The sequence below is a fragment of the Hyperolius riggenbachi genome, chromosome 3 (genome assembly GCF_040937935.1).
Source record: "Hyperolius riggenbachi isolate aHypRig1 chromosome 3, aHypRig1.pri, whole genome shotgun sequence".
Classification (NCBI taxonomy): domain Eukaryota; kingdom Metazoa; phylum Chordata; class Amphibia; order Anura; family Hyperoliidae; genus Hyperolius; species Hyperolius riggenbachi.
The window spans coordinates 8,204,602-8,216,713 of NC_090648.1; the positions used below are offsets into that span (position 1 = coordinate 8,204,602).

The 12,112-nt window shown below is 46.9% G+C and overlaps 1 protein-coding gene across 1 annotated transcript in view; it reads left to right on the forward strand.

Moving 5' to 3' along the window:
• Positions 1 to 12,112, forward strand: part of LOC137561142 (C-type lectin domain family 10 member A-like) — a 102,104-nt gene that overhangs the window by 20,336 nt on the left and 69,656 nt on the right. The window contains exons 6-8 of the mRNA XM_068272404.1: positions 8,386 to 8,427; positions 10,405 to 10,446; positions 10,590 to 10,637. Of these exons, the coding sequence (XP_068128505.1) occupies positions 8,386 to 8,427; positions 10,405 to 10,446; positions 10,590 to 10,637 (132 nt within the window). The remainder of the gene's footprint in view (positions 1 to 8,385; positions 8,428 to 10,404; positions 10,447 to 10,589; positions 10,638 to 12,112) is intronic.

Below are 12,112 nucleotides of genomic sequence, written 5' to 3' on the forward strand. Positions count from 1 at the left end.
GAACAGGAGGAGGCGCAGGAGGAGAAGGCCACGCTTTTTGAGACACAGCAACCCAGGCCTTGCATGAGGACAAAAAGCGTGCGGATATAGCAATGCTTTTTGCCGCCATGCAGTCATAAGTGTAATACAGATGAGAGGTTCAATAAACAGGGACCGGCAACGCTAACCCAGCAGCAGCAGCAGCACACGTGATGGAACAGGAGGAGGCGCAGGAGGAGAAGGCCACGCTTTTTGAGACACAACAACCCAGGCCTTGCATGAGGACAAGAAGCGTGCGGATAGCATGCTTTTTACCGCCATGCAGTCATAAATGTAATAAAGATGAGGAGAGGTTCCATAAACAGGGACCGGCAACGCTAACCCAGCAGCAGCAGCAGCACACGTGATGGAACAGGAGGAGGCGCAGGAGGAGAAGGCCACGCTTTTTGAGACACAACAACCCAGGCTTTGCATGAGGACAAAAAGCGTGCGGATATAGCAATGCTTTTTGCCGCCATGCAGTCATAAGTGTAATACAGATGAGAGGTTCAATAAACAGGGACCGGCAACGCTAACCCAGCAGCAGCAGCAGCACACGTGATGGAACAGGAGGAGGCGCAGGAGGAGAAGGCCACGCTTTTTGAGACACAACAACCCAGGCCTTGCATGAGGACAAGAAGCGTGCGGATAGCATGCTTTTTACCGCCATGCAGTCATAAATGTAATAAAGATGAGGAGAGGTTCCATAAACAGGGACTGGCAACGCTAACCCAGCAGCAGCAGCAGCACACGTGATGGAACAGGAGGAGGCGCAGGAGGAGAAGGCCACGCTTTTTGAGACACAACAACCCAGGCCTTGCATGAGGACAAAAAGCGTGTGGATATAGCAATGCTTTTTGCCGCCATGCAGTCATAAGTGTAATACAGATGAGAGGTTCAATAAACAGGGACCGGCAACGCTAACCCAGCAGCAGCAGCAGCACACGTGATGGAACAGGAGGAGGCGCAGGAGGAGAAGGCCACGCTTTTTGAGACACAACAACCCAGGCCTTGCATGAGGACAAGAAGCGTGCGGATAGCATGCTTTTTACCGCCATGCAGTCATAAATGTAATAAAGATGAGGAGAGGTTTCATAAACAGGGACCGGCAACGCTAACCCAGCAGCAGCAGCACACGTGATGGAACAGGAGCAGGCGCAGGAGGAGAAGGCCATGCTTTTTGAGACACAACAACACAGGCCTTGCATGAGGACAAAAAGCGTGCGGATATAGCAGCAATGCTTTTTGCCGCCATGCAGTCATAAATGTAATACAGATGAGAGGTTCAATAAACAGGGACCGGAAACGCTAAACCATCCCAGATGTTCATTGGTCATGTTACTTGGTTGAGGTCCTGGAGTGTTGCGTAGTCGTTTCCAATCCAGGATTGATTCATTTTAATTCGAGTCAGACGGTCTGCATTTTCTGTGGAGAGGCGGATACGCCGATCTGTGACGATGCCTCCGGCAGCACTGAAACAGCGTTCCGACATAACGCTGGCTGCCGGGCAAGCCAGCACCTCTATTGCGTACATTGCCAGTTCGTGCCAGGTGTCTAGCTTCGATACCCAATACTTGAAGGGTGCAGATGGATTGTTAGACACAGCTACGCCATCTGACATGTAGTCCTTGACCATCTTCTCCAGGCGATCGGTGTTGGAGGTGGATCTGCACGCTTGCTGTTCAGTGGGCTGCTGCTGCATGGGTGTCAGAAAATGTTCCCACTCCAAGGACACTGCCGATACCATTCCCTTTTGGGCACTAGCTGCGGCTTGTGTTGTTTGCTGCCCTCCTGGTCGTCCTGGGTTTGCGGAAGTCAGTCTGTTGGCGTACAACTGGCTAGAGGAGGGGGAGGATGTCAATCTCCTCTCTAAAGTCTCCACAAGGGCCTGCTGGTATTCTTCCATTTTGACCTGTCTGACTCTTTCTTCAAGCAGTTTTGGAACATTGGGCTTGATTCACAAAGCGGTGCTAACCTACTTAGCACGTCTAAAGTCTTTAGACGCGCTAACCAGGGTGCTAAGTAGGTTAGCACCGGATTTCTCAATCAGATCATGCGCTAACTTTGCGCGCACAAAGTTTTACGCACGCAAAGTTTTACGCGCGCTAAGTCCCATAGGCTTTAATGGGCACTTCGCGCGGAGCGCCCTGCGCTCTGTGCAGTACGCGCGCAAAGTTTTACGCGCATAAAGTTTTGCGCGCGTAAAGTTTTATGCGCGAAAAGCTTGTTTAGACGTGCTAAGGGGGTTTTCACAGGCGTGCTAACAGTTAGCACCGCTTTGTGAATCTAGCCCATTGTGTTTGTACCGTGGATCCAGAAGGGTATAAACCCAGTAATTGGTGTTGTCCAGAATGCGCACAATGTGTGGGTCGCGTTCAATGCAGTCTAGCATGAATTGAGCCATGTGTGCCAGAGTCCTACCAGAATCCTCATCATCCTCTTGTGAGCGTTGTGATAGTTGTTGTGATGCATCATAGTCGTCACCTTCTTCCTGGTCTGCTTCTGCTGACCATTCGCGCTGAATTGTGGAAGTCCAACGTGCACCGCTCTGGCCCTCGTCAGTGGTGGCAGGAAATTCCTGCTCCAACTCCAGCTGTTCCTCCTCCTCTTCTTCGTCATAGCTGCTGGGGCCAGCGTTTCCTGATGCGGATGGCCTGATGTTGGTACCATCACGCTGATCGTTTTCTCCTTCAGATTCCCCCAGTTGCATCATGACAGCTGTTTCCTTGATTTTCAACATTGACCTCTTCGGTAAACACAGCAGTGGTATGGTAATGCTGACTGAAGAGTTGTCACTGCTCACAAGCAACGTGGATTGCTCAAAATTTTGGAGGACTTGGCAGAGGTCCAACATGTTGGCCCAATCGGATCCACAGAAGCTTGGCAGCTGTCCGGATGCGCCTCGGTACTGCGCCGTCATGTACTGGACCACTGCACTCTTCTGCTCGCAAAAGCGGGCTAGCATGTGCAGCGTAGAATTCCAGCGCGTAGGGACATCACACAGCAAGCGATGGTGGGGGAGATTGAAGCACTCCTGCATCTTGGCGAGTGCCCCCGAAGCAGTACTGGAATTTCTACAATGTTTGGCCACTCGACGCACCTTCAACAGAAGATCGGCCACGCCTGGGTATGTCCTCAGGAACCGCTGAACTACTAGGTTCATCACGTGCGCCAGGCAAGGGATGTGTGTCAGCTTAGCCAACCTTAAAGCGCGAATGAGATTACTCCCATTATCACACACAACCATGCCCGGTTTCAGGTCCAGCGGTGCCAGCCACAAATCCGTCTGTTCCTTTATTCCCCTCCAAATTTCCTCCCCTGTGTGCTGCTTATCCCCAAGGCAGATCAGCTTCAGCAACGCTTGCTGACGCATGCCAACAGCTGTGCTGCACTGCTTCCACGATCCTACTGCTGCTGGTGCTGGGTTAGCGTTTCCGGATGAGGTACAGCTTTGAGATGCGTTGGAGGAGAAGGAGTCAGAGAGGTAGGTGCTGCTGTTGTTATCCAGTGGGAGGGACGGCGGTGCAGCTGTTTGCGGCGTGGGCAACACCCGCGCCGTAGCAGGTGAGGAATCGCTGCCAGGCTCCACAAGGTTCACCCAGTGCGCGGTAAGGGAGATGTATCGACCCTGGCCGAACGCACTCGTCCAGGTGTCAGTGGTGAGGTGAACCTTGCAGGCAACGGCATTCTTCAAGCTTCGGGTTATTTTGCTGACCACGTGCTCATGCAACTCAGGCACTGCAGAGCGCACAAAGTGGTAGCGGCTGGGAACCACGTAACGTGGGATGGCCACTGACATCATGCCCTTGAAGCTGTTTGTCTCCACCACTCGATATGGCAGCATTTCGCAGGCCAGAAGCTTGGTTATGCTGGCTGTTACTGCCACGGCCCGGGGGTCATTTGCTGGCAATTTCCTCTTGCGCTCAAACATCTCTGAGACAGACAACTGAACCGTAGGGCTGCACACTGAAGGGCTGTTGGTTGTTGTGTTTGATGAACACTGGGAGACCTCAAGAGCACTAGTCCGGAAAGTGACAGTGTCAGCGTCGTCTGATGTTTGTGAATGTTGTGAACCACGCAATGGCTGGGCTGCTGCTGCTGCTGAGGCGGGTCTGGTGGTGAGTCTGGTGAACCCAAGGGAGGCAGTGTTGCTGGTACCCTGTCCTGCCGCGTTTGCCCACAGAGTGGGATGTTTGGATAGCATGTGGCGGCTCATGCTGGTGGTGGAGAGGTTGTTAATACTTTTCCCCCTGCTCAGGCGGGTCTTGCACACCTTGCAAATCGCCATGGTACCATCCTCAGTGCAGTCTTCAAAGAAAGCCCAGACTTTGGAGCACCTGCCTTGCTGGCAATTTCTGTTTGCGCCTCTTTTGCCTCTCACTTGAACTTCCACGCTTGTGGTGCCTGAAATTGCGCGCCGCCTACCTTGTGGCACAAGGCGAACTCATGCAGCAGTGGGTTCTTCAACAGACTCATCTGTGCTGCTGCTACGACGGCGATGTTCTCGTTCACAAACAAAATCTGGGTCTATGTCCACATTGTCCATACCCTCCTCTTCCATCTCCTCAAACTCGTCATATGTCATTGTGGGGTGCCGCCGCCGTGGAGTAGAGCTCCCCAGAACAACCTCTGCGCAGCTCACTCCAACGTCGTCTTCCAGAGCTTCTCGGCCGACCTCCTGCAATTGCAACCCCTCCTGCCCAACTTGCTCTGGAATTTGGGTTTCAAAGTCCTCGGACTCGCCTTGTATTTCAGTGCCCGGTGCATTTCCCACAGTTAATGGTTGTGAATCCGGGCACAACATTTCTGGCTGTTCCTCCATTGACCTTTCAAAGGTGGAAGTTTGTTGGCCTGGGAATAGCTCCTGCGAATACCCCATTGTGTCCCGAGGTGATTCATCGGACTGGTTATCTGGCAGTTGTGTGCGTTGTGTCGCTGCCGGTTGTGTCAGCTTTGTGCCCACTGGCTCCTTGTAACTGGCTGAGGACTCGGACCTCGTGCGTGATGTGCTGGTGCTGCTTAACCCACTGCTGGACGCTTGAGAGGTCGTCCAAGTAATTATCTGGTCCTGTTCTTTTGGATCTGTGAGGGTTGTTGTCCTGGACAACATGGGCGGTATTGAGTGGGTTTTCTTGGGTGCTCCCCTGTGGCCTGTACGTGAACCGTCAGGGGAAACACCTCTTCCCTTGCCCCTCCCTCTTTCACCGGATTTCTTCCTCATTTCACTTATCCTTAAAGTACACGCTGACTGGCAGAAGTACAGTGGCAGTACAGAAATGCTATACAGTGGTGGGTGAGCGGTGTACCACTATTGCCAGCAGCGACACAGAGCACAATGCTATACAGTGGCGGGTGAGCGGTGTACTACTGTTCCCAGCAGACACAGAGTGGCAGTAAACACAATGCTATATAGTGTGGCTGAGCGAGCGGTGTACTACTGTTCCCAGCAGACACAGAGTGGCAGTAAACACAATGCTATATAGTGTGGCTGAGCCGTGTACGCAGAGTGGCAGTAAACAATGCTATATAGTCTGGCTGAGCCGTGTACACAGAGTGGCAGTAAACACAATGCTATATAGTCTGGCTGAGCCGTGTACACAGAGTGGCAGTAAACACAATGCTATATAGTGTGGCTGAGCCGTGTACACAGAGTGGCAGTAAACAATGCTATATAGTGTGGCTGAGCCGTGTACACAGAGTGGCAGTAAACACAATGCTTTATAGTCTGGCTGAGCGGTGTACACAGAGTGGCAGTAAACACAATGCTATATAGTGTGGCTGAGCCGTGTACACAGAGTGGCAGTAAACACAATGCTATATAGTCTGGCTGAACGGTGTACACAGAGTGGCAGTAAACACAATGCTATATAGTGTGGCTGAGCCGTGTACACAGAGTGGCAGTAAACAATGCTATATAGTCTGGCTGAGCGGTGTACACAGAGTGGCAGTAAACACAATGCTATATAGTGTGGCTGAGCCGTGTACACAGAGTGGCAGTAAACACAATGCTATATAGTCTGGCTGAGCGGTGTACACAGAGTGGCAGTAAACACAATGCTATATAGTGTGGCTGAGCCGTGTACACAGAGTGGCAGTAAACAATGCTATATAGTCTGGCTGAGCCGTGTACACAGAGTGGCAGTAAACACAATACTATATAGTCTGGCTGAGCCGTGTACACAGAGTGGCAGTAAACACAATGCTATATAGTGTGGCTGAGCGAGCGGTGTACTACTGTTCCCAGCAGACACAGAGTGGCAGTAAACACAATGCTATATAGTGTGCTGGGTGAGCGGTGTACACAGAGTGGCAGTAAACACAATGCTATATAGTGTGGCTGAGCGAGCGGTGTACTACTGTTCCCAGCAGCGACACACAATGACTGGGGGGACCCTGGCTAGCCTGGCTGGAGAGAGAACTACCCTGCCTGCCTACCCAAAGCTAAACCCACAGACAAATGGCGGAGATATGACGTGGTTCGGGTATTTATTTACCCGAACCACGTGACCGTTCGGCCAATCAGAGCGCGTTCGGGCCCGAACCACGTGAACTGTTCGGCCAATCAGAGCGCGTTCGGGACCGAACCACGTGACCCGTTCGGCCAATCACAGCGCTAGCCGAACGTTCGGGGAACGTTTGGCCATGGGCTCTTAGTTCGGCCATGTGGCCGAACGGTTTGGCCGAACACCATCAGGTGTTCGGCCGAACTCGAACATCACCCGAACAGGGTGATGTTCTGCAGAACCCGAACAGTGGCGAACACTGTTCGCCCAACACTAGGCAGAACCAAGAGTCACTCGCATATCGACTCTTGATTTTAATCCAAAGTCGTATTCCTTATGTCATACATTAGGAATTCATCAGCAATTTATTGATCCATCTGAAACGTCTATCAATAAATTGCTAGCATTAAGCCAGATCTGTGCATTAGTGATGATCCTAATGAACTCATTACAATTTCGCCAAATTTCATGTACATTTCATAATTACAGTTACGATCGTAATGAAAAAAATCATAATCTCAAAAAATGACGTGAAATTTCAAATAATTCCAGCCATACATATTTTTTCCATAATTCCATTCATTTTGTGATGAAAGTCATGCAATTACTAAAGTTTTAATTTTATTACTTTTCGGGACGAATTTTCGTGTAAAACACAAAATTACAATGTCTTGTTTTCCATAATTTTGTGCAGTTTTCATGTTTTACAAGAACTTATACATAAAATTACAAGTAACACAAACAAAAACACAAAATTACAATTTAACGCAAAATTATGACATGAAAATTATGAATTACGAAGTTACAAATTTTCTGATAATTACGAATTATAATCTTGTGTCATAGTTGCAAATTTTATGTTGTAATTATGAAAACGTGAAATGTGATCTCATTACTACTGTGCATATCACTTCTGTCTAAGTACCTCCAGGAAAACCCTGGTTATGAAATGTTATGGTAATACTTCAAGCTAGGAAAATGCTGTTTGAACTCAGATTGACCAGAAAAGATTAAAGCATGAATTAATTGTCATATTACCTGTACCATGGACCATTGCATCATACACAAGGCCCCTCCCCCACTCACCATGCACTAGGCCCTTCCCCACTCACCATACACTAGACCTCTCCTTCACTCACCATACACTAGGTCCCTTCCCCACTCACCATACACAAGGTCCCTCCCCCATTCCCCATACACAAGGCTCCTCCCCACTCATCATACACAAGGTCCCTTCTCCACTCACCATACACAAGGCCCCTCCTCCACCCACCATACACAAGGCCCATTCCCACTCATCATACACAAGGTCCCACCCCTACTTATTATACACAAGGCTCCTCCCCACTCATCATACACAAGGTCCCTTCTCCACTCACCATACACAAGGCCCCTCCTCCACCCACCATACACACGGCCCCTCCCCACTCATCATACACAAGGTCCCACCCCTACTTACCATACACTAGGCCCCTCCCCACGCAACATACACAAGCCCCCCCCCCACACACACACACAATACACAAGGCTCCTTCCCTACTCACCATACACAAGGCCCCTCCCCCACACTCCATACACAAGTTCCCTCCCCCACACACCATACACAAAGCCACACTCATCATCCAAAAGGCTCCTCTTCCTTCACACCATATAAAAAACTTACACTTTTGTGCAGCAAAACAGTCACCAGATAAATGTGGTTATGTGAGTTTGATCCTGGCTACAGCCTGTACCTATTCAGTAAGGAGTCATTGGTCAAGACCCCCCTAACACAGCAGCAAGGCCTCATGAGCATACCTTTAGTGGGCACATTATGATTACATAAAGTAACACCTTCTTACATCATTTCCTGTTTTCTCCTCAGATAAAAACATCCCAGTGGTAGCATCACCTTTGAAGAGCAAAGGTATGTAAGCGTGCCAGCGCCCGTGTGCAATTCTGAATTTCTTTTCTAGATCATATTTTCACCTTATTAATAACATGCCTTTTAAAGCCACCAGCAAACGTGGAAACGCCAAGAATAATTTTGACAGGACTTTTTCACCAAGTTTTTTTCATATTTTTTTTTTATTGGAACGATCGTATGGGTGTTAGTAAGGAGAGATCTTGTGGGTAATAGTATAGATGGATCATGTAGATGATAGTGTGGTGGGATCTTATGGGTTAAAGTAAGGAAGGATCTGAAGGACCTTTTAATGTGGTGGCCAAGATGTCTGTCCCCATCCAGGCAAATCTGTAATTGGTAGCATGAATGGAGGGAGCGGGATGTGAACCACTCCTGGGCTACATGGCCCCTTCCCTGTGATTGTTTTTTTCCAAAAGAACTTATCTAGCTCCATCTTTAGAAGCTACCATTTTTGATTTGTAACTTGAATAGGGGTGGAGTTATAAAAAAGGTGTTCAAAGAAATAGTCTACTATAGCCTAGCATCCATTACTGGAACCCAGTGCTGTGGCCAAACAATGCTCATCCAAACCACTGCATCCAATGCCACAGCTTTCCATAGCCAAACTCCAGTGCCTCCAGGGCCCAAAGTACTCTGTAAGTGCCACTAATTGCACTAGGGACTATGGGGGCACCCGATTTATCAAATGCGCCTCATACCCAATTTGTTGTCTGATCTGGTTCTGGGGGGTTGCAGTAGTTCTGATGTGAACATATAGATTCATATATAAAGTAGCACCTTCTTTCATCATTTTCTGCTTTCTCCCTAAATAATAATACATACTGATTATGTCAAACTGGCATCCAGCCACAAATTATAAATTGAAAATATAGTTAATCTTTTATTGCTTACATAATTTGAAATTGAAATTCAACACGTTTCCTAATCACTATCAATCTAAAAATATGGTGCAAAAAAATGTTATTCACAACCTCATCAAATGGACCCCAAAATCGATGTCCATCGGCCTAATCTGCCTGATGAGGTCACACCTGACCTCACAATGGACCATGTCAGGCTTCTTACATGACAGAGGCGCTAAACACGTTTACTGACACATAGGGCCTGATTCACAAAGCGGTGATAACTCAGTTATCACACCTAAAAGACTTTAGGCGTGATAACCTTTGCACCACACTGGTGAAAAGCCAGTTTAGGCGTGATAAGTTAAGGTGTGATAAGTTTAGGTGTGATAAGTTTAGGCATGCTAAGTTTAGATAAGTGTAGATAGCGTGCAAAGTCCCGCACGCAAAGCAGCGCCATTAAACTCTATGCGAAGTGCACCAGACTTTGCTAGCGCAAAACTTTTGATCAGCTGTGCACTGCGGTGCTAACGCAGTTGGTGCTTAAACTTATCATGCCTAAACTTATCACACCTAAACTTATCATGCCTAAACTTATCACACCTAAACTTATCATGCCTAAACTGAGTTTAGGCGTGATAAAGGGCTTTTCACCAGGGTGCTAACTGTTAGCACCGCTTTCTGAATCAGGCCCCTTGTGTTATTGCAAGGTAATGTGCCTGGAGTTTCTGGTGTAGCTAATGCACTTCTGATACTTCTGTGTCCTTATTGGGGCGCTAAGTCATCCTACACCCCCCATTTTAGAAGTTTTAAAGTATTTTATTCTTTTTGGCCCCTCTGTTATCTTCTTGATTTTTATATCCACTTGTTGGATGGGTATGATCACCTTTTTCTAACTACGGAGAGCGACATCTTAGCCTGAGTGGGGACAGGTCTAATATCCCCGCGAGTGCTGTTAGTGGCTGCCTACATCTGGCAACCCATATTTGTGAGTATAACCTTATAAATTTTAAAATTAACGACTAATAATAATAAAAATAATAATAATAGTAATACACTATTGGGGCTCTCAATTTCTTCTTTTTTCTTCTTCTTACATGACACAATTATCTCGTATGTTGTTTTCTCTCCCCAGATAAGGACATTGCGGATGAAATGAAACTGTTGCAGAGCAGTGGTTAGTGTCTCTAAATGATCCTGCAAACTTCCTCTTATCAGCCCATAATCCTGTAGGCCAGGCCAACTAAAAAGCTGAGATTCACATAGTTTCAAAGTGGAGCTAACACTTCATATATTTTCTTCTCTCTGATTCTCTTGCAGTCCTCAACTTGACTTCACAGCTAGCGAAGCTCAAACAGGAAGCAGGAAGTAAGTCACAAATGTTTGGAGGAGTGAAGGAAATGGAATGAAGTGAAAACCCCAGGGGACTGATGTAGTACATTAGATAGTAGAATTTACTTACCACCAAAAGTATGACACCTTTTCACCTCGAAGAAGATGGCTGCAACCCACAAGATGCATTGCGAATAAATGTTTCCTTTGTTTTCCATTTCCCATCCATGGGTTATCCTCCAGGACATGAACAAATTCTACCTAATATCTTTGGTAACCTTTGCACGATTTTATGCCCCTGGAGTCCCTCCTGTATTTCTCCCTCTCCTATTAGTTACCCTGTCAAGGGTTTTAGCATGGCATCATCCACACATTCCTCCAGGAGCGTGTGTGGAGGTTTGGGGAACCTACCTGTGAATGCAACCATATGTTGTCCACACAGAGGAGGGGGTGAGCTTCTACATCTCTAGCCCCGGACACCATGTCAGTGGTTGCTGATACTAACCATTAACAGTACCCACTTTCTACTCAGTATTACTCTTATGTTTTCGGGGCAAGACACTCCTCCTCCCACCGCTGCATTAAAAAAAAATGATTGTAGAACAAATCCTGAAGTCTTGTTGGAAGGCAGCTGATGCTTTATGTTTAGCTATGTGCGGCCGGCAAACACAAACTGCAACCATATCACCAATAGTGATGATGAGCACACATTTTGCATAATCATAATTTTGCATCGTAAATTGCAATTTCGATGGAAAATCTTAATGTAACATTTCAGGGAAAATCATAATTAATTTTGTTTGTGAACATAATCAGGAACCATAGTTTCGCAATTGTGTGTCATTTTGTGCGGTTAATAGCAAAGCTCTCATACATGCCAAGGTCACCAAAATTGCTAGGTGTGAAGAGTGGGAACAAGTAAAAAAAAAAAAATATCAAAAAGACCTTAACGTTTTGAGAACACTGATTGTAAAAATACAAAGGAAAATGGATTTTAAACTCAGAGAAATTACATTTTAAAAAACATTTTCCTTTGCATTTTTAATATCATTTTTTTCTCAAAAACTTCCAAGTATTTTTGAACAATTCTTTGACTTGTTTCCACTCTTCTCCATAACATACTTAGCAGTTGTGGTGACAATAGCTTGTATGGGATATGCTTTTAACTGCTAAAGGCGGCACAGAATTATGCAAAAATTACGTGAAATTATGAATGGGTGGCCATAAATGTGAAATTTTGCAGAATTAGCAGATTTTGATCATCACTAATCGCCAACTACAACGCTAACTGCAACTTCCTCTCCCAGATATCCCCAAACGGAATGATCTATCTAGCCCTAACCTAAGCTTTACACTCCCCAAACTTATGTTTGCGGCACATCTAATCCAGGTCGTTGGAATTGCATTTGACTTGCAATGTATTTCTTGGATCCTTCATAGTTTTCATGATTATTTAAAATGAATAAAATATGTCATATAAGACCTCCTCAGACAGACAGCAAAACTGATGT